The sequence below is a fragment of the Chelonoidis abingdonii genome, chromosome 3 (assembly GCF_003597395.2).
Source record: "Chelonoidis abingdonii isolate Lonesome George chromosome 3, CheloAbing_2.0, whole genome shotgun sequence".
In the NCBI taxonomy this organism is placed as follows: Eukaryota; Metazoa; Chordata; order Testudines; family Testudinidae; genus Chelonoidis; species Chelonoidis abingdonii.
Window position 1 is genome coordinate 146,862,852 of NC_133771.1, and position 21,834 is coordinate 146,884,685.

General features: G+C 40.0%; 1 protein-coding gene across 1 annotated transcript; it reads right to left on the reverse strand.

Moving 5' to 3' along the window:
• Nucleotides 1-4,487: 4,487 nt before the first annotated feature.
• HNRNPU (heterogeneous nuclear ribonucleoprotein U) lies at nt 4,488-20,702 on the reverse strand. The gene is given in 15 exon segments (XM_032801121.2): nt 4,488-5,607; nt 5,983-6,054; nt 7,639-7,835; nt 8,881-9,126; nt 9,654-9,822; nt 10,220-10,348; nt 10,916-11,035; nt 11,382-11,645; nt 12,067-12,179; nt 13,386-13,485; nt 15,140-15,279; nt 18,637-18,710; nt 18,843-18,957; nt 19,929-20,092; nt 20,094-20,702. Coding segments are annotated over 15 exon segments (2,484 nt in total). The 5' UTR covers nt 20,621-20,702; the 3' UTR covers nt 4,488-5,553.
• Nucleotides 20,703-21,834: the final 1,132 nt, after the last annotated feature.

Here is a 21,834-nt window from a genome sequence, read left to right on the forward strand (position 1 = left end):
ATGCCACTGAGGTTATAACCATACCCCTAGTCCCCATTTACTGTCCAGACAATGAGGTCCAAAGTAATTCTTTTTATATTGCAATTTCTCATCTTTACCACTACTCCCACCGCAGTGTAAACAGTGGTTACAAAACGTTTTAAAAGGTATTTTTAAAATAAAGTTGTCTGAGCTATTTTATCTCATACAATTTTAATACTATTAGCTTATTTTCAAACAATTGGCTCAACTGCTTTTCTTGTCCAGAAATAGAACAATTTTGATCCTAACACTGCCTGCTTAACGAGAAACAGTTACAAAATGGTTTGTACAATGCTAATATTGTGACAAGGAGCAATAAAGAAGTTGTTACTGGGAAACACCTGTTGAAATGAAAAAGAGTTTTGTTCCTTTGTTCCTTACTCCACTTTCAAAAATATAGTAAGAATTAAAGTAGCTGTTTCACTAAATGAAACAGTGTTCAAGCAGCTGTTTGGTGTTTATTCCAATGGATTCCTGCCACTCTCAATGTTTGTGAAATGGACGACTAAAGGCAGGAGTCAAATGAAGATTCATTACTGTCCACAATTACTATTCCAGTTGGCTGATTCTGTACTGTACAACTGTTACAGGCCCCAAAAGGCCCAGTGAATGGACAGCTGGCACCTCAATCTCAGAGAATGAAGGGGAAGAGGCTATATAAAACCAGGAAGCACCCTGGTTTAATCTATCTTGCAATAAAATACACTCTCCTCCCAACCAACCACATGCAGCCAGTTGTGTAGGATTACATGAACTTTGCATCACAAAAAGGGGCAGGGGGTGCTGAAGAGCTAGCATACTTTCTTTAACTTCAACACCTTTATACTGCAAATCAGCACTTTTCCATTTCTACGTTTCCTCCATAAGCTTTTTCTGGCATCTTATTACCCCTCTCCCATCTAAGAAATTCATGCTCTGTTATGGACTTAATTTGATTTCTCCTGACCTGGTTTGAAGTTGTGCCATTAGAAAACATTAACAGAGATTTCTAAAGGGCTGGGATTTTTAGAAGAGGTATGACTTCAATAGACATGTCTATCAAAGCAGAGGACTTGGACCCTTTTGGGATAGTGATTATTACAGTAAGTACAGATTTAAAACAGCAGAATTGGACTGAATCCACCCCTCCTCCCCCACTGAAGCAAATGGGAAACAACAGACTCAAAAGCAGTATGTTTTAAATATATTTCAGGAACCAACAAGGTGTTTTATACCAAAATGAAAGCTGTAAATACTACATGAATTCCCACAACAGTCAACTAAAGAAAGATAGTTGCTGCCATTAAGGACTAAGCTTGCTAGCATACCTATCTAAACAAGAAAACAGAACTAACTGAACACTTAATGAGTAAGCATAGGTCAAGACAAACCCTGCTCAGTGAGCCATTTGTGTTTAGCTCCAAGTCACCTGAATTGTTTGCTGACAACTATGTTCAGTAATGGTTCTATTTCATAGTATATATAAGGCCACAATATGGCAGATGAGAAAGCCAGTCTGGGCTGGGAGCAAGAGTGGACCCAAAAATCTAGTTTCCTATTTACTAGGCTTTTCTGAGCTCAGTTAAAACTGAAACATATATATAGCTTATTTCCAAGTCAGGATTTTAAACAGGATTCCAAAAAGGTTTCTTTCACACTAACTTCTACTAGATTTGCTATAAAAGTGTGTAGTACAGTACCTACCATTTTCCCAGCACATTAAAGGTGTAGTTTCTTAGAGCCACCCATTCTGAAAACTTCAGGGCACAGGGTGCCCAAAGTATTTTGGGATGTCTCCTACAGTTGCTTTACCACTATGGCTGCTTTAGAAAATGCTGATGGCTGTCCTCTCTATATTAGCAACTGGTTTCTGTCACAAGTGGAATTTCATTGATAGCACAGAAAACAAATCCTTTTAAGGGTATATCGAAAACAGAAAAATTAACGCCCATATTACAGGAGCTGGTAGCTATAGTTGAAGTTCTAGTGCAAAGACTCAAGCAATTTTACCAGACAAGTTATTAAAGCTTGAGCAATATGTATGGTACCAGAACTGCTAATAGGTGTACAGTAAAGCCTTGTCTACACTACACTATTAACTCTACTAGTTACACCACCACTGCAGCTCCAGTACTTTTTATAACATGGAAGTAAAATAGGAGCCCATTTTATGAGCACTCACAGCATAGCTAGCAGAAGTGCAACTGCTACAAAATGGGCAGTTTTTTCCAGTGTAAACAAGGCCTTATAACATGCCAGTGGTTACTTAATATGCCAGATGGCAAGCCCTCTTTGGTGACAGCATACAGCTGTGGTTTATATTCTGCTGCAACAGTATTAGTTTCATCAACTCAACTCCATGCAAATTTTCTATTGCTTTTCCTTAGTCATGGGTTAACTGCAAATGAAGGGATTTTTGGCAAGTCATTTTGGAAGCAAGGGGTGGGGAAATAATCACATTTTTGTAACCAAGAGACCAGTAATTTGGGGGAGAGGTATTAATTATTACAATTCTCATGGATTTGTTATCCCTTTAATTTTTTTTACTCAGACTAAAAATTTAAATGCAGAAACGGTAGTAATAGTCATATGAGGAATAAGTCTCTGTGACCTGGCTAGGTTTAAACCCAACTTAGTTTCCATTCTCCCTCTCCAGTTAACATTCCAGCTTTATACACTACCCTAACCAGACCAATAAATGTATACACTCATTTTTTGAACTTTAAACACGATTCACTAAAACTATAGAAAAAACCTCTCCCTTGCTTGGCTGGCTAAGGGGAAGAAAAACCAACCTATTTAAGACTAGACCTTTGTAATCAAAGTAAAAAATGAATTTCTTCAAGTTTTAAATAATAGTTTGTGTTTTTTGATGGAGATTTCTAAAATCTACATTTTAGCAGTGCAAACAGCACAGCTGCTAAGATCAGAAGAGATGTCAAGAGTCAGCATCTCTTATATCCATGCTCAGATCTTAGGCTAATTGGAGAGGTTTGTTCTTACAGCTCAGGGTTTGCAAGTGAATTTTTAGAGAAAGCATTTTTACTGCATTTGTAGTCTTCATGACTACTGAAATTGCATGCTCAAAGATGCCTTACATAGCAGACTAGTCTTTTAAACAAAAATAATCCATATGTCCTCTTTTAAAATACATGCTGTTATGTTTGTATTTAAAATCTAACAGAAGGAAAATCATGTATATAGGAGAACATTGGAAAAGAGCAAAAAGTTAAGCAGTACTAGAGAAAAAGGTGTTCTGATGCCACTGAGTATTCAAAATGCTTGATTCCCAGTCAAAGAGAGGTACTGTGGTTAGAGTTCCCACTTGGCTTCAGCGACTAGTATCTTTATGGGAAAAATTGATTGATTCATGAATTTGTTTTCCCTCAAAGCAATTTTATTACTACCTATTTACCACCACCACCTCACAGAAGGATGTATGGAGGTTGGGGGGGGGGGAGGAGAGGGGCCCCGCCTTAGTACCCAATCACCATCTGCTGCTATGGCTACAAGTTCTTAATAAAAAGTGAAGTATTTTTTAACATCAACACTACACAGGCCTTCTTTCACTAGCCAAGTGACATTTTAAAGAAAACCTGTTTTGTTCAAGTGTACAACAGTCTCTACATCAGAACAGAGGATGTCAGTTTCTGCTATAATGGATCACCATGTTCTAGGTTTTAAAACTAAAAAAATGAGTCCCTACCTCTTTGTACTAGTGGTAAGATGTATTTACATCTGTCATAATTCTAGCTTTAGGTCAACAGTATCCATCTTGCCCATATAATGTGATCTATGCAGGCCAAGAATTAACTAACAATAACATTACAAGAATTGTGTATATGCTTATAGTTGAACAGTGCTGCTACAGTAAAAATGGAGCTTTTAAGATGTTACAGTTGGCCTTTGTTTTCTTCCCTCCCTATTTTCTATTTCACAGCAAGAGCTGGATTTCTTTAAACTGATTTACACAGCAGTCAGTACAATCCACAAAGGATAAAACTTTACATATTAGTGTAGTAGATTATGGAATTATACATGGGATGTACATTTTACGCATGTCTCCTCAACCCCAGAATGCTCAAATATTTGATAAAAAGACTGCCTCTTGTGTAGTTTTTTTTAAAAAAAAGACTCTCTTCCTTCAAAATAGGTGGAGAGTTTAAGGATCATATGCAGTGGTAATGTTAGGTCAAAACAATTTACTGTCATAAGAAAGTTTAATGAAAGACTTTTCTTTCAGCTAGGTTAACAGTTGTCTTATGATACTGATAAATGTAGTTCCTTTACAAGCAAGTTTTCCACAGCAACAAAATCCCACTTTGATATTTCTACTACAGCAGCCACCAGTTTTCATTTCAGTATTTTTAGAGTGTACAGAGTAAAGCATTGGAGCTGTCCAACATAAGTTTGTACAGTCTCTTCTTCCTCTGAAGAGTTTTAAAAAGGGATTTTAGACCTTGATGGCGAGAATCCCAAAACAAGAGTAAAATGAATTTATTTTATTGCAAACAAACGTCTAAAGTTAAATTTCTCCACCTACTTTTTTAAAGAGAAAAAGGAATCAGCAGGCTAAGGAGATACACCCATTTGAGAATTGACATGATTAAAAATTAGATATAAAATGGGTGACTCACAGTTTCATTAGCTTACAAAATGGTGGAGTAACTACTACAAGCACACTAGGTATACAGTATTTTGGGTGAAAGGGGTTATACAGACACACAGCTAACTTCATATAGATCCCATTAGACAACTGGATTTACAACAAGGTTTGTTTAATAAGAAATGGGCAAAGCCAGCTTCTTTTCAGAATCAAAAATGCAGAACAAATGGAAAAGAATTCATGGTGTTGTACCTTCACAAGTTTGAGCCTTCACAATTAATGCAACCAAGTTTTACACTTTAAGAGCGCTTCTACATACACTCCACCTTCACTATTTAGCTCTAGGTTTCCTCTTTGCCCCAAGTTTTGCAGAACTCCAATCTTATAAAACCTTTCTAGTTATTGCTAGAAACTTTTGCTTTCCCAATCTCTCCACCCAGAAACTGCATAGAGAGGATGGGGTGTAATATGAGCATTACATAGTCTCATGATATTCATGAGGGCCACTATGAGCCTCAACATGAATCTGGTTGCTAACATTTCTATTCAATTGTGACAACGACTCACGACTGTTTCCTAGAAATTGGGGGAGGGAGGAAAAAGGAGAAAATTCTTTAATAAAAGGACACCAGATACAAAGCAACGTTTTACTTTTGTTGTGGTAAAAAAAAAAAAAAGTCACATTTTACAATAAAATGTAGAACCCTGAAATACTGACACATTCTCTTATCGTGCACAATGCTGAGGTTCTCTTACGAATCACTTTAAAACTGCAATTAAAAATGTACAAAAAAAAGAAAAGAAAATCAACCCACAAAGCTTCTAAAAAAGGAACCCGCAGGCACTTCCTCTTGTGGAATGTTTAAAAAGTTAGCCTACTAAAGAAAAACAGTCGACTTCTTGTGAAGGTTTTGGAGAAATATGTATCAGTTCGTTTATTTGGGTATTCAATAATATCCTTGGTGATAATGCTGACTCCATGGCTTCTGACCCCAGAATTGCTGCAACAGATGGATAAATAATTAATTTTGAACTGTAACCAGACATTACTCACAGCTCACTTTCCTACATTAAATACATTTACAAGGAAATTAGATGACAGCTAACTAACCAGAGAAGAACAACTTTTCAGTTGGCAGTAATATCTGAACTGTGTAAGAAACAGGAGGCGTCATATTGTTTAATGTAATGCCATACTGAGAAGAAACCAAATATATGACAGCCATTACAAGCAAATAAGCGACAGCTGGAATGCAAGATATCCTAGACTTTGAACAACATATCCTAGACTTTTGAGACAACTTTGCACAGCATTTTCACATGTGTGAGTGAGTCAATTCCTAAGGACTTAAAGAAAAGTCTCAGAAGTTACTTACACCCTGCTGCCACTGGTTGTAGCCCTGAGATTGGTTTTTGTAGCCACGATTATTTCCCCTTCCTCTGAAATTCTGTAACAAGAAGGTGTTTCAGAACACGACTACATCTGTTGTAGGCCATATTCCAGAAGGGTATGCATGAGAATCCAAAACTTACTAGTGCACCTGTCATGGTACAAACCTTACAGAGACACTGAAAAGCTCTTAAAATGCTTACATTTCTCTCCATTGTTTCAGCGATTTATATCTGGTGAGGGTTTTGGATTTGACAGGTTTCATAAACCAGTAGCTCTCAGACTGCTGCTGTTGGTGGTCTGAACAACTGGCTACTCCAGTTCTGACTCATTCCCAACTGACTAATACTATTAAGACAACTATAAATACAAAATATGTTCCTATTCTTTCATGTTGCAGTCGCCACAAGGACATTATGTGATCAGGCAAAGATATGGTTTATTTAATAATGAGAGAAAAGGGTGGTGCACAGAGCTTGGGATGCAAGCCACACTATGGAAGTATACTTAAGAATTTTCACTATATTGGAAGAAATGCAGCATTCTGGTTTAGCATCAGTGTTTGGGAAGTTTCGCAAGTAAGTCTATTAGCTTGAGCTCCATCTGCTGGCTCTTTAACACTCCAAGATAATTCAACAAACTTTTGAATGCCTCCACTGAAGTCTGTCCATTTGAAGGAGTAGCAATTAAGTTCCTGGTGCTGTTAAGATCACAAATAGCTATTATGAGATACTCAGAATACTTAACTGTTTGCTCAACTGATGTATCATGCACTAGATCAGCCCCCAAAATTGGGATACATTTGTCCTCACATATCATACAAGTGACATGGTCAGTCATAAGGAGGTCCCATAGCCACTCCTAAACCATGAGCAGTGCACAGGTTGGGTTGTAGTGCCTGAAGCAGTTAAAATTCATATTTCCTTTCTGCATCCCTTTTGTTATTAAACTTTCTCCTTCAGATACATTTCACTTTACTTGCAACGATGTGAGGGGAGCCTTGCACAGCTGTACATCTTGGGAGATCCCAGGGACTGTGTACATGGAACACAGTTCCTAGTGTTATTTTCCACGTCTTGGTAGTCTGGATATGCTAGCTCCTGCAATTTTGAGCCTATATATGCCTCTCCACATAGTCCATAAAACAAGTAGATTCATTAATAGCAGTAACTCAGTAAAATTTGTGAAAATGCTTTCTTAGTTAGGTATTTTTCAGAAGCATTTTATACAGGTGCTGTCCCTTTCACTTAACAATTCTATATCAACACTTCTATTGGATCAGTTAACTGTTAATGTAGGAAGCTTGTGCTTAGACTGCAAAAACAAATAAAAAAATTTAGAGTTCTTAACAGGAGCAAAGGCTTAAAATCTTCCCAATTAAACCAGATGCACCAGCTCTAAGCATGTTTAATAAAGGTTTGGTGCCATGTGTGTGAGCAAGTGCCAAAACTACCTAAAGTAGACAGGCCTCTTAAACACAAACTCACCATACCACTATCACAGGAGATTTGTTTTTTCAACTGTGAATCAACACACTTCAACCTGCAAAATTTGTAAATTACTACTGCAACCTTTCAAAGAAGAAATTGCCTTAAACACCTGGTAAGTCAACTTTAGCACACCTACAGAATGCATTACCTACCTGGTTGTAGTTCCCCCTGTTGGGCATTCCACCTCTGTTATAGTTTCCTCTGTTTGAGTAACCACCTCTGCTTGGAAAGACAGGGCCACGAGGGTATGGATAGCCAATTGCCCCACTGCCGCCACCACCACCGCCGCCACCTCCTCTCTGAGGCATATTGCCACCTCTCCTGTTGTATCCACCACGGTTCCCAGGGACTGTAGGAAGAAAAAACAAAAACTATGCATTTGTTTGACAATTTTCTTATATGAAAACTATTGTCTGATATAGCCAACATATCTCAAAATCGTATGTTTTACACATACTACATTTTAATGAAGATTTGTTTTGCCTAATGGATTTGGATGCCAAGCCCACTGGCTTCAAATGAAAAAGAATGCCTGAATAAGAAATTTCTGATACTTGATTAAAACATCCAGAGACACCAATATAGTGCAAAACCAAACCCCAAATCCAAATGTGAAAATTCAGCAGCACTGCCCTTGACAAGCCATATGAATACAGTATAGGATCTCTAGTTCCCTCTATATTATGGACTAATTTAAGTTACCGTATATATCCTTTATTAGCCAACCCCTCAAAAATGGATAAGTAAAAATAGCAAAAACTACATGACTCTCTCATAAGCCGACCCTGTATTTCAGGGGTTGGAAAATTTTGGCTCCCAGCCCATGAGGGTAAGCCGCTGGCAGGTCAGGACTTTTTTTTAACTTGGTGCATTCACAGGCACAGAGCCCCTCGGCTCCCCATGGCCATGGTTCGCCATTCCCACAGCTCCCATCAGCTGGGAATGGCAAACTGCAGCTATGGCGAGCTGAGGGGCTCAGTGCCTGTGAACGCTCTAGGTTAAAAAAAATGACAGTGTATTATTCAATTAAATGATTCCATAGAGTTTAAAATCAAATCTTGGTGTAGACCCATTTATAAGCTGACCCCCGCTCTTTGATGAGTCACTTTTTTTTTTAAACCAAAAAACAGGAGTGCTTGTGGCACCTTAGAGACTAAGGAATTTATCTGAGCATAAGCTTTTGTAGGCTACAGCCCACTTCTTCGGATCTGAAACATTTTACCAAAAATATTCAGCTTATGAAGGAGTATATTTTGCTAATGCCTTGACTTTCTCTTCAAGTGTATCTGAAGTCAAGCTTTCCCCAGCATAAAGGTAATGAACCAGCTACAGTCAAAGGCGAACATCAAAGCCAGAAATGTCTATAAAGTTAACAGGTCTGTTTCCAGGCCTACCTCCTCCCCTGAAGTTGCCACGCATGTTGAATCCTCCACGTCCTCTCTGGCCACCTCTGTTAAACTGATTTTTACCACTTTTTTTGTTACTTTTCTTTGACCCAGTGTTCTGTTTCTTCTCAGGAGGAAGTGATTTTTTACTTTCTTCCTTATATTGTTCCAAGAGCTTCTCAGCCTCCTCTTTCTGTAATTCTACATAGGTTATTTCATCAAAACATTCTGCTACCTCCGGCAGCGTGAAGTTTCCTATAAAAGGAGAAAACCCTGGATGTTCAGAATATCCACTGAGATGCAATTACTCACTCCTCCTCCAAGAGCAGGGACAAAATTCCAGAAATCGAATCACTGAATATGAAGACAAAACTGAGGAGCGGTAAGTGAAGCAAACAGTTCACCAAGAAGTTGCTAACACTATCCAAAGCTAAAATATTCTGCCTGTTAATTTTTTGAAACCTGCACTCAGAACAAACATCAATGTTTGTCAAGCATGTTTAATGGTTTTTTTTTTTTTTTTTTTTTTTAAATAGGGCACTTTATGCCACGACAGCTTTGTGCATCTGCATGGAGCATATCAGCATGACTGAGTAGTATTAAGGACTGCAGCAGAGGGAACACACAATATAGTGTTGTCTAACAAAGCTACAATAGTCTTCCAGTTTCTAGGTTTTAGTGTAACTGTTTAAGGTAAGCAAATTTGAAGTCTAAAAATTTACATTATCCCTTTAAACAGATACTCAACATCCTAAAACATAGTATAGGATTATGTTCCATGCCTTTCATTTTGAGAACTGCATGCTCTGGAAGATCTTTTCCCTCCACCTCTGCCTTCTTTTGTGTTCTTTGCTTGTAGTCTTCATCTTTTGGGCAAACAACAACTGCTTTGCGCTGGAAGCCTGCAAACAGGCACATTTTTCTCCTCTGCGCAGCTGCAGACACATTTGTCTGAAAAAAATGCAGTAACTTACTACACGTAGCTGTCATTGTCAGAACTAAAGGAAGTTAAACTTATATGGTGTATAAATTTCATCTCTACAAGAGCTTGCAATGACTTTTACATGTAAGTGGAAGGACAGATGTAGCATGGTGCACCTTTACAGAAATCTTACACACTTTGGATGTGAACACTATTTCCCTCAACACCCCACAATTTTGGAGAAAGCTTAAATGACACATGAAGTGATTAAAAATGCTGGTAGTACAGTTCAACCTTTGGCCTCCTCAATGAGGTAAGCAGGAAAAGCAGAAGAGCGCAAGAAACAGCTGCTAGATTTTAAACCTGAATCCCACTGAGTTATTTCCATTCTAATTTAAAAATTAAATTTCATACATTAACTTATACCTGATCCAAAATGAAGTTCCGCTTCTTACGAGCGGCAATCTCAATGAACTTGCCAAGACACTGGGGAGCTCTCTGCAACAGTGTGTTAAGTTTTCCAGTGTCAGCCATCTGCCGCTTAAAACCTGCAACCTACAAAAACATATTCCAAAGTTATAGTAGTACTCCTCCTGTTGCTGACCTATTCCTTTGTTAAGTGTTTTTATCTGGCATTGAAGGCTTAATTTTTTTTAAGCCAAGTGACGCACTGCAAACTCATTTGAATTGGTGTTCTTAACAATATCCCACAAAGGAACAGTGATTCTTTAAAAAGTCTGCTATGGCACGTGAGCAATATTTCCCTTTATAAATCACCACAGACATCATGCAAGAACAATAATTACTGCATTACAATCCATGTCAGGATTTAGAGGTTTAACCCATCCTCAAAAAGCAATACAGGCCAAAAATACTTAACATTTCATAACTAGCAGGTCAAATAAATAAATCTGATTTCTACTAAGAACATACATAAGGTTTAGACGCCTGCTGTAATTCATGCTATATTTACTTTGTTTAGTCAAAACTCCTTAAGTTTCCCAAAACAACTATTCAATACTTTGCCATTTAACACTACAGATATGGGAAAGAAAAAAAATCCAAGCAAGCTTTCAACTTTTATAAAATCTACTGACAGACCTCAGCCCTGTCACTACTTACCATCATTTTGTCCATAATAGTATTTGTTCCAAGGATATTGTATTTTCCAGGGTTTTCTGCTGCATGTTTGGAAACCCATGTGGTCTTCCCAGCTCCAGGCAAGCCAATCATCATTACCACCTATTATGACATGGTTTAGGTTGTTATAGTTTAAAGTCAAATGCCAAATACAGAAGCTGTGCTACTTGGCAGCTTATCAAAGAATGTGGCCATAAATATGCCAATTATTGCTTTGTTTCATTTAGTTAAAATATGAGGAAAAATCAGAATGAGTCCAAACTGGTAAACTTTATAGAATGCCCAATCTCAAAAATTTTACGTTTAAACATCATAACTTACTTGTTTCGAGAACAAGCATCCACACAGATGGACAAAGCTAGTTGTGTAGTAAGATTTTCAATAGGATTACTGTAATTAGATTAATATGTTTTAAAATATTAGTTCTTTTCAAAACTATCAAACTTACTTCACAGTCTCTCTTTTGTTCAGGTCCCTTTGGTCCTCTAACCCGATCTTCTAAAGGAACTTTCTGAATGAAGCTATACTCTTCAGGTACGGGAAAGTAGGGTTCATCCTTCTGACCAAAGTTGAATTCAATTGCACAGTTATGGCAGAGAACATGTGGGAAAAGTGGTCGCCCATCAAGAACTTCCTTACTGATTTTGAATGCAACACCAAGATCCTGCCCATTCTTGGAATACGAGAGTTCCACTTCATCACCTTCAAAATTCTGTTAATATATGAAACCAAGTTCAACTTGCACAGTATAAAGACCAAATTAGGAGGAATCCAAGTACTCTGTATATAATGACTTCAAGTTTCCTTTTATTAAGGCTTCATGATGGAATCTCAGTTTCCACTTTTTGTCCACAATACAAGTAACCAAACAAACAATCTTAAAGTTTTGCAGTCCTTAAGATAATGTAGATAAAAGTTATCAAACTTTGTATAATGTAAATATCTTCCATATAGAAAATGGCTTTAACTCAGTTAAACAAGCATCAAATAATGTACCAACAATAAGAAAATTAACTAGAATCTTTAAGATACAAGTATCTTGCTCCAGTTTTTTAAAAATCAGGTCAGCCTTTTCCACGTAACTAAGCCAGAAAATTCAAGTTTCAAAAACAGAGAAATAGTGGAAAACTTACAGCAAAACACGCAATCACATCATTTTCATCAAACTTCTCACCAAAGTCTTCAGTCTCACAATTGCATGTCTTTATTCCTTTTAGAGAATATCCATAAGAAAATTCTTCTTCACCTGGTGAAAGAAAAGATAACTTAGAAGAAAGCTACAGTGACAAGCTACAATCTTGTGTTCTAGATTAACTACTTTTAAAGTAGTTCTCAACATTCTAAAAAAAGTTTATATTCATTCAAATGAACTGTCCTGTGTCTCATTTTCAAGGTACTTCACCGTAGGCCACTATCTAGCAGGATTTCCAATATAAGAGGGAAAAAAAGCCGCTAGACATTGACACAAATAAATCAGATATTCCAAATTACTCTAAGGCCGTCTGTTTTCCAGCATTGTGTTCTTTTAAATATTTCCAGTATTAAAAAAAAAAAAAAAAAAAATGTACACCACAGATTGTTACATCCTTGAAGTTCTTGACTTTCTCTACTCACAGTTCCTGAATTCTACCTTATGAACTGTCAAAATGGACACCTTTAGTTTTTAAACACACACTTGACTTTTACAGAAACGAATTATTTGCCAGCTAAGAACCATCTTTAAGGAGGCTATACCATCACCAGATGCTACTACAAATTACTATTCGTTCAATAGTGAACATTTCAACAAGCGCAGCAGACGCAGGTATTAAAACGATCTTAAATGATGAACAGTTTGTGCACCAGCACCCCTTTAAAAATATTAGTTTATAGCTGCTGCAGCAGACAAAGACGGAATTCAAATATTATCTAGAAAGATGGTGGGTGTTAAATATTTAAACAGCAGAATACTAGGAGAATAATTTCCTTTCATCCAGCAGAGTATTCTTCCCTCCTACCCATTTTCAAAAGTGAAAGATTTTTGGTAGAATCACCACATAATTCTTTATTTTCCTATTAATAATTCTGAGAGTAATACCTTTGTTTCTTTCTCTGGACTTGTGCCAACATACTTCAAGTCAGTCTTGTGCTGATGGCACACAGGTGATATGCAGAGCAAAAATTATACAGAATTATTCTACACAGCTCTTGCAAAGTCAGGTAGCCCTTACACCTATATTTAAAAACCAACCTGTTTCAGCCCAAGAAGCGTATCCTTCTTTCAAAGTCACTGTCTTCGCAGAATCACTTGATACAATGCCTATCTTACTGTGTTTAGGAGGCATCACCAACAGTTTAAAAGAGCCTATACAGATTTAGTTACTCCATAAGAAGTGAGGTGGACATCAAAAAAAGGCTGAATGCCTTTTAGCTAAATGTAAGTAATACTGACTGACATATTTTGAAGTCTTACCAAGCAACATTCCACTTGTATTCAGTGACCAGCCAACCCGCACTTCATGTATGTCAATGTCTTTTGTATACAGATGTTTAACAGGAATCTTCTCTGTAACCTGTTTTCAAACAAAAAATGATTAAAAATTAAAATGAAATATCAGGTTCCTGAAGATATTTTGCATCACCTCTTAATACAAGCTTCAAATTATTAAGTACAAATAAGAGCCTACCACATTTTCAGGCATTACTGGGGGGAAGGAGGGGAGGGTTGGCATGGGGAAAGAGTTAAGTAGTCTGAGTTAAAACTTCCTGGAACTACAAGTCAGCTACCAAGTACTTATATCTTCTGGCTAAGGACATAAAGGTGCATGTGACTTCAAGAGCTTTGTTTATGGGGAGGCTAGGGCATTTGACGTATAAGGAGCCCTTCTAACTTAAAATTAGTATTACGTTGAACAAACAATTCATTCGACTCTTCTGCATGGTAATATACCAGTACTCTGCATGCACAAGACAGTGAACATTATTCTAGCCAATACGTTACAGATTAAAGTGAAGTATTACATGAAGAAATTAAGCCAGTGTTTTGGCTGTAGTGATACAAGGACAGTTTAAAGCTTAACAGTATTTCTTTTATAGCAAGGGACTGATAGCAAACAGCTCTTTTGGTAAATGTTATGAGTATCAGCTTTTGCAGAACCTATGCTTTCTTTAAAGACATACTACTCTTATGATTACAAAGAAAAAAAAAAAAGAAAAAAATCCTTAAGTCCCCATAAATATGTAGACAGGTAGCTGCCATATACTTGCTGCTGCTCCGAGCTTTGCCAAGCTGTATGAAGTGAAAACTAACCAGAATCCTCTGCGCTTCACAGTCATATAAGCAGAATGACACTGACTTGAAGACAACTGGAGCTGCAGCAGTAATGGCAATGGCAGCAGGCACCAAGAATAATACAGTAAGGGAGCCTGGGTAAAAGGAGATACCCACCTACCAAACCTTGTAGCAACCAGGAGGCCTAAGGGCACTGCATGAAAGGAGAATAAAAAGCAACGAGAATTGTGCATGGGGTGCATGAAAGGAAAAGGCTTAAGATTTTAAGACATAAGCTGAAGGCAGTGAGCCAAGAAAAGGACTAATACCTAGTAGTAATTTCAGCACCCACCCCTTTCCCGGCAGGTGGAAAGTGTTGGCTTCCTACATGGCCATGGACCATCTACAGCTCTCCTACTTCTTTCCCTTTCCCACCTTAATCAATGCTGGCTTCAGCTAGGAGACAGAGTCCTGACTATTAGTTGCTGGTAAAGTTACCAACTTCTATGGCATAAGCAGATGACTGGGTATGGCCAGGAATGAGATTGCTGGGTTAAATTACAACTAACTACAGTAGCATTTTATTCTTTTATAGACTGTAGGTGGCATGAAGCACAATCCTCTGCTCTTGACTAGTTGATGTCAGGTAAGTTTTTCAAGCCTTGTTTATAGCTACATGATTCAAATGTAAATCTCTGCATTTTGTAGAGTCTTTGTATAAAAAGCATTTTTGCCAATAAAGTTTGTTATTTTTCATGTTTTAAATAAAATTGTTCCTCTGGTCTATAAAGAAAGTGATTAAAAATCCCCATGCTCTGGATTTATCCCATCTGATCTAGCTACAATTGAATGGAATTATATTTCTGTAAAATTTGAGCTATACCAAGATGACCAATAATTAAAAGTTTTTACACATGCTCAAGATCATTCCCCACTAAAACAGTAATCTGATTTACCTTCATTTCAAAGCAGACTTTGCCTGTAGAAACTCCATAGGTAGCTCTCCCTCCAGCCCAGAGAAAGGCAAAACTTTCCATGGTCAGAGAGGAAGCACTAAAACGGTCTCTTGAGATTTTAAAATGTAAGTCGCAGTTATCTGTCAATATAATAAAAAAATCATACTGTTTACTGCTATTCATATGTATGTTTGAAATTTAAACAGATTAGTTTATAAGTATTGCTAAGTATGTGTGTCTAATTTGGGGCACTTAAATAGGTGATTTGATTATCAAAAGTGCCAAGCAGTTGATTGCAAGTGGGCTCAGAACTCATGATTTAGATGCTCAGATACAACTTTAGATTTAATTTTAGGCACTCATGCTAGAAAGTTTTGGCATACAACTTATTAAATTTAGTTACAATTAATTTCAGAAAGTTCTCAGTATCATTTTCAGTATTTTTTCAAAGTTATTCCAAATGAGGCATGACCAGAACACAGCTCTCCTGCTCCTGGGTATGGACACTTCTCCACGCTTCAGTAAACCAACTGGTTTGCTAAATATTGGTGTACTTTCCCAGCCCAAGGTTTCAGACAGCTGATCAACCAGAAAGCCCTGAGGAAGCCTGATGAGCATGTTCTGAATCAGTTTTACACATTTATTTAAGTTTCCCAATTTCCTATAAAAACACATTCCTAGCAAGTCCACATGCAACTGTTTATTTTATTTCTAATTTCTATTTACCATGTGGTGTTAACAAAGATAACTGTTTACAGGCAGACATCAAAAACAGCCTTGAACATCAATAGGTACTAACAGTTTATACAACAGGCTCTAAAGAACAACATTAATATACAAACAAGTACCTAAAGCTGTCATATTTTTTATTTTTGTGTGTATATATATGATTGTCTATGTTACTAACAAGTAGCCATATTAATTTCAAGCCAATTAAAATAAAAATACTCCAAATCAGAAATAGATAAGCTTACACGGGGAGAGCATAGCAGCAGATGATCCTTCAAAAATGATTAAAAAAAAAAAGTGCCACATGGGAACAAAAAAAACTAAACAAAAACCACACTACTAGTGCACAGTTGGAACCTCAGCCCCAAAAAGCATGTCAAAACTGAAACCAGTAACACCATGGAAGCCTCTAGAGAACACAAACAGCAGATCTAAAGCCATAACAAGCCAACGTACCATGGGGATGTGAGGTGTTGGATGCAGCCCTTGAAGTGCCCAAGAACGTACTAGAAGCCACAGCCACGCTAAAATTTAGCAAACTATATATTATCCTGCCCATGTATAAGACTTGCCTTCCCACTTGTATTTAGAACAGCACAGAAGTGTTAAAAGTTAACAGTAACCAGTCTATGCAGAGGAACTGTACTGTTTTACATGCTGCATCTTCTGATATTCTTAAAAACTAAGAAGTCTTAACAGAATACATATTTTAGGTCTAAGATTTAAGGAGCTTAGTATTACCAGAATTCTCATTTTGTTTGTATGGAATGACCCCCTTCTACAACCATAATGTTTGCAACTGAAATTTATTTTGCACTACTAGTAAACACTTTTCATTCATAGTTCTCAGAACACTTCCCATACCCTCCACATATTATTGCATACTAACCAGAAAGTGAAACTGATTAGATATACATTTGCACAGTTTTGCTTACCTGTTTTGTAAAAACATTTAAAGTTTTTATTTTAAAAAGGTAACACTCCTTTGTGTGGAAGCGTCAAGAATATATCATTTGGATCAATGTTGCCCAGAGGCTGACAAGTAGAATTTAATGCAATCTAAAAATTGTGGCGGACCCTAGGAAATACAGGCCATCAAGGCACATATAGTGTTTCCTCATGCCACTGCTCATATTAAATTGAAATCTGTGTAAAGATGACTGCATTTCAATGGCATAACTACTTGTGTTCAAGAAAACTAGACCACTACTAGCAGTACAATAAAACCACGGCAATTATTTAGGCACTCAACATTCTATCATTAAAAGACAGCTGCTTACGACTAGCAGTCTTCAATTAAGAATGAAATCTAGTCTGTCAAGAAACACTATCAAACTGAATTAACTGCTAGGCACTTTCCAAAAAATAAATAAAATTTAAGTTTCTTAAACTACATCTAACCCGTATTCTCTGTTGATGTAACTGTCAATCCAAATTTTCCCAGTTCTAAACAGTTTCTCCACAAAGAGCAGAAACAGATGACAAAATGGTGTCAAAATATGCAGGAATATGAAACATTTCTATAATTTTCAGCAATAGTAATCTTAGCATTACTTGCAACACTACTACTATGTATGATACTTTTAGACAAGTGTCATCTAAACTGTTCTCTCTTTATTGAAAGTGAAGGATAGAATTTGCAGATGCCTAACAGGTTGGATAAGGTTTCTTTTTAAACCGACATTGTAACTGTCCCTTGTGTCAAGGCACTGTAGAAAATATGGTACTGCTTTATACAGAGACCATTAAACACTAGTGACATGTTATAACTGGGAGAACTAGTGTTGTTTCCCCCCCGCCGCTTTACCCTTAGTGGCAGCACCAAGGGCTCACAAGTTGGTAATTCTCTCCCCTTTATAAATTTACTACTCTGCATAAGTCAATCACACACATGGTTGCAGCTGGACATATTAGTGCTGAACTAATTCTGAGACTAATGCACAGCTGACATTACAAGTGACTGATAGTAAGACTTTACAACTGTACAAAGTTTGTACACAAAAGCAACACATTTCTACTTCCTGCACTAATGACTAATAACCAATTACAAGTCAACTAATGGTTTGTTCTAACTTATTAATATCAATGCAAAGACTGCTTCTTGTAGAATAGGGCTTAAGCGAACCAAAAAGCAGTTACATCATCACAATATGTACTCTCTTATCACTGTATTGTTTCATCTCTGAAATTGTGGCAAACTGCCCTCTTCCCTCCCAAGTTAGAAAGGCTGTACAGCATAACTGAGCCTGTATATACCATTTCACAATCAAGTTCTCAATTTAAACCAGCCCGAGTTTCTTTTCACTTGGTTTATGCCCTCACTGTACATCATTCTCCCAACTTTGAATCTTATTTGTTAACACCTGTTTTAGTAATTGGTGAACATTTTGGAAGGTGTTGGTTATATATTTGATATACCCCTTTGCCATATACATCCTGAAACCCCTCCCCCCATCAAAACCAGGCGTGCTATTTTTAAAGTTTAAAAGAAGCACCATACAGGGAATAAAACAAAGTAAAGCCTTTCAGGCTCTCTTCATATATCATAAAAAGCAGAAAAATGGTATTCTGAAGTCCTTCACAGGTAGCTTTTACTGGTGAGTCAACCTGTTTGTTCCTACTAAGTTCAGCAAGCTAGTTTCAAATAAATAAATAAATAGATAAAATAAAATAAAAAATAAAAATAAAATAAAATAAAAAAACACGGAGGGGGGGGAGAGAATGGGCTGAGAGCTTGTCACTAGAGTCAAAAAAGCAGATATACTTACAAGTATCAAGACAAACCATTGTGTCATCAAACTGTTCATCTTCCTCTTCAACAGGTGGTTGAGGAGATTTGGCCCTACGAACCAACAGAATACATTTTGATACATTTTCCTTAATAACTGTTTTACAAAGTGGAATTAAAACCTAGCTTCCAGGGCTTTTCATTGTTAGATATCTAATAATATTTAATGGTTTGAAGTTTCTCTACCTGCTGTACTTGTTTTCCTCAATGTATTCAAAATATCCCCGGCCATGGTCTTCACGTGGTCTCTTCACACCTCTCTTTTTATCACCAGCTTTTTGTTGTTCTGTTTTATTATCTCCTATAGAAAGTAATTTAAATGAAAAATATGTTTAAGGTAGGCCCTGTTGAGAAACGCATTTTAAATTGTAAATGTTAGTGTTTCCCCAAATGTTAGGTTTCAAATTAAAATTTAAGATCACACGATCTAGCTGCCAGAAAAATTATATCAACATCTGGCATAGAGATCTCTTAAAATTAAGAGAAAAAAATGCAAAGTTGTCCTATCTGTTCTGACAATAATGTGGTCTGAAGATTATTAAAAGTTACTTCGTGAATTGTCAGATCTGTGAAAAATGCGGCAAGAATAATATGACCTCATTTATACTGTTCCTGCACAGAGAAAACACCTGCTGCGTTCAGGGCACGGGAAGGTTAAGCGGAAGAGAGACCAGCAGTAACTCATTGCATTAAACAGACCATTTCCATCTAGCTTCCTTCCCCTCCCCCACGCGCTCCCTGTAGGACACACTGGAGCTGCGCACAAGGGCCCTACAGAACTGCAGCGCCCCCCTTTCCGCGTGGCCAGGCGCAGCTTGGCGGCGGGGCCGCTCCGCATGGGGCCTGGCCGCAGGGCAGGGGATTCCGCCTCCATTGTACCGAACGTTCCAAAAACGCGATCCCGAGGAGCAGCCAGGCCGGAAGCAACGTCACGCCGCGCAGCGTTCGTTTGCACAATACAGCGCGCCCCAGCGGCCCCTCCGGAACCGCCCCTCCCCCACGGCGCAGCAGCCCCTTCCCTCTCACCCCTCCTCACCCCCCGCCGCGCTCCGGAGTGCACCTCAACGGTCCCGCCCTCGCGCAACGACCCCCTGCTCGAGACCGGCCCCCCCCCCACCGGAGAACACGCGGCCGTGATAGGGGCGCGAATCCCACCCCCGGCGGGGAAGGGCCGGATCTCGTGCTAAACTACGAATCCCTCACCCCGGAAACCGCCCCCCCCCCGCGACCGGCCCCTCAGCCCGGGGGCCGCTGCGGCCCGCACGCACTCACCCCCGACTGCCTGGGCCCCGGGGGCGCCGCCTCCGCCGCCTTCCGCTTTCTTCTGTCCTGCTGCGGCGCGGCTGGTTACTTGGCGGCAGCCGCGGTCGGCAGGAGCCGTTGGCCGGGGTCCCGAGGCGCCGCTTTTCCCGGGCGCCTCCTTGGCGGCCCCCGCTCTGGGGCTGCAGGAGCGGCGGCGGCTGCTGCTGCGGGGGTTGCTGCTCCCCGTGCCCGTTGGCGTCGCCGGCCTCGGCCTCCTCCTCGTCGGCGAGCTCGTCCTCCCCCTCCTGGAAGCCCTGGTCGTCTCCGTTCTCATCCTCCTCTTCCTCCTCCTCCGAGCCGCCCGCCTCCTCCTCCATCGGGCCGCCCCCGGCCCCCGCGCCGTTCTCCTCGCCCAGCTCCATGGCGTCGCCATCGACCGCCTCCATCCCCTCCTCGTCGTCGTCCTCGGCGGTGGAGGCCGCGGCCTGGTCGGGGCCTCCCTCCTGGCCGATCTCGGCCGCCTCCCCCTCCATGCTGCCGTTGCCGGGCTCGGCAGCGCTGCTGGCAGGGCCTCCCCCGCCGGCCTCCTCTTGGTCTAGCGCGGCCTGGAGCCGCTCCATGAGGTCGGCCTTGAGGCCCTTGTCGGAGAGACGCCGCTTTTTCAGCTCCTCCTTCAGCTCCGACACCTTCAGCTTCTTCACGTTGACGGGCGAGCAGCTCATGGCGGCGGCAAGGTGCCTGGCGGCGCTGGGCTCGGTCGGACGGCGGCGCTGGGTCGAGGCCCCGGTGGGTGGGTGGCGCGGCTGGTTCGTGCGGCTGCGGCAGCTGCAGAGCGGACCCGCCTGGCGCCAAATCCTTTCACCGAGCTCGCGAGGGAGAGACGCGCCTCGCGGGGCCGCGCACGCAGCTCTGCCCGCCCTGCCCGCGCACGCAATATACCCCTCCCTCCCCATTTACCGTAAATGCCGCCGAGCGCCTCTCCAACCCCACTACCGTAAATACCCGCCCCAGCGCATTCAACCTTGCCTACCTCCACCTTTTCCAGCGCCACATGGGGCAGGTATGGACTCTTCACTGGGCAGGAGGAACACGACTAGGGATCTTAGCAAAGAGCCACTGGTACAGGCACAAGTAACATCAGTAGCTAAGTATGACCTTAGGCAAGTCCCTTCTCTGCTCTGTGCCTTGGCCCCCATTTGGAATACACAAAGGTAGGTGGTTATCATTATCCTTAAAGCACCAAGGGCCCTGGCCCCGAAGTGCTATATCAGTAGTAGCTATCTGCACTAACTGATAAGGATTATAGACAGGAGCAGTGGCAGTGTGGCTGACTAGCTAGTAAACTGCAGCCTACAGTCCTGCAGTGGCCATTTAAACCTAACAGGAAAGGGATGCTGTAGTCTCCCCATCCAGAAGGGTGAATTGGAGTATTGTCTCCCTGCCCTAGGAAGCTGTGTTGTCCCTATCTACATCATCCATTAGAAAAATGAAAAACAGAGTTAGTCTGTGGAACTGAAGGCTCCAATCTTGTGAGCTGATCGATGTGCATTAACTTCTGAGCCTGCATGGATGTCAAAGAATCACAGAAGATTAGGGTTGGAAGAGATCTCAGGAGGTAATCTAGTCCAACCCCCTGTTCAAAGCAGGACCAACCCCAACTAAATCATCCCAGCTAGGGCTATGTCAAGCTGGGCCTTAAAAACCTTTATGGATGGAGATTCCACCACCTCCCTAGGTAACCCATTCCAGTGTTTCACCACTCTCCTAGTGAAGTGATGTTTCCCAATATACAACCTAGCCCTCCCCCACTGCAACTTGAGACCATTGCTCCTTGTTCTGTCATCTGCCACCACTGAGAACAGCCTAGCTTCATCCTCTTTGGAACCCCATTCAGGTAGTTGAAGGCTGCTATCAAATTCCCCCTCACTCTTCTCAG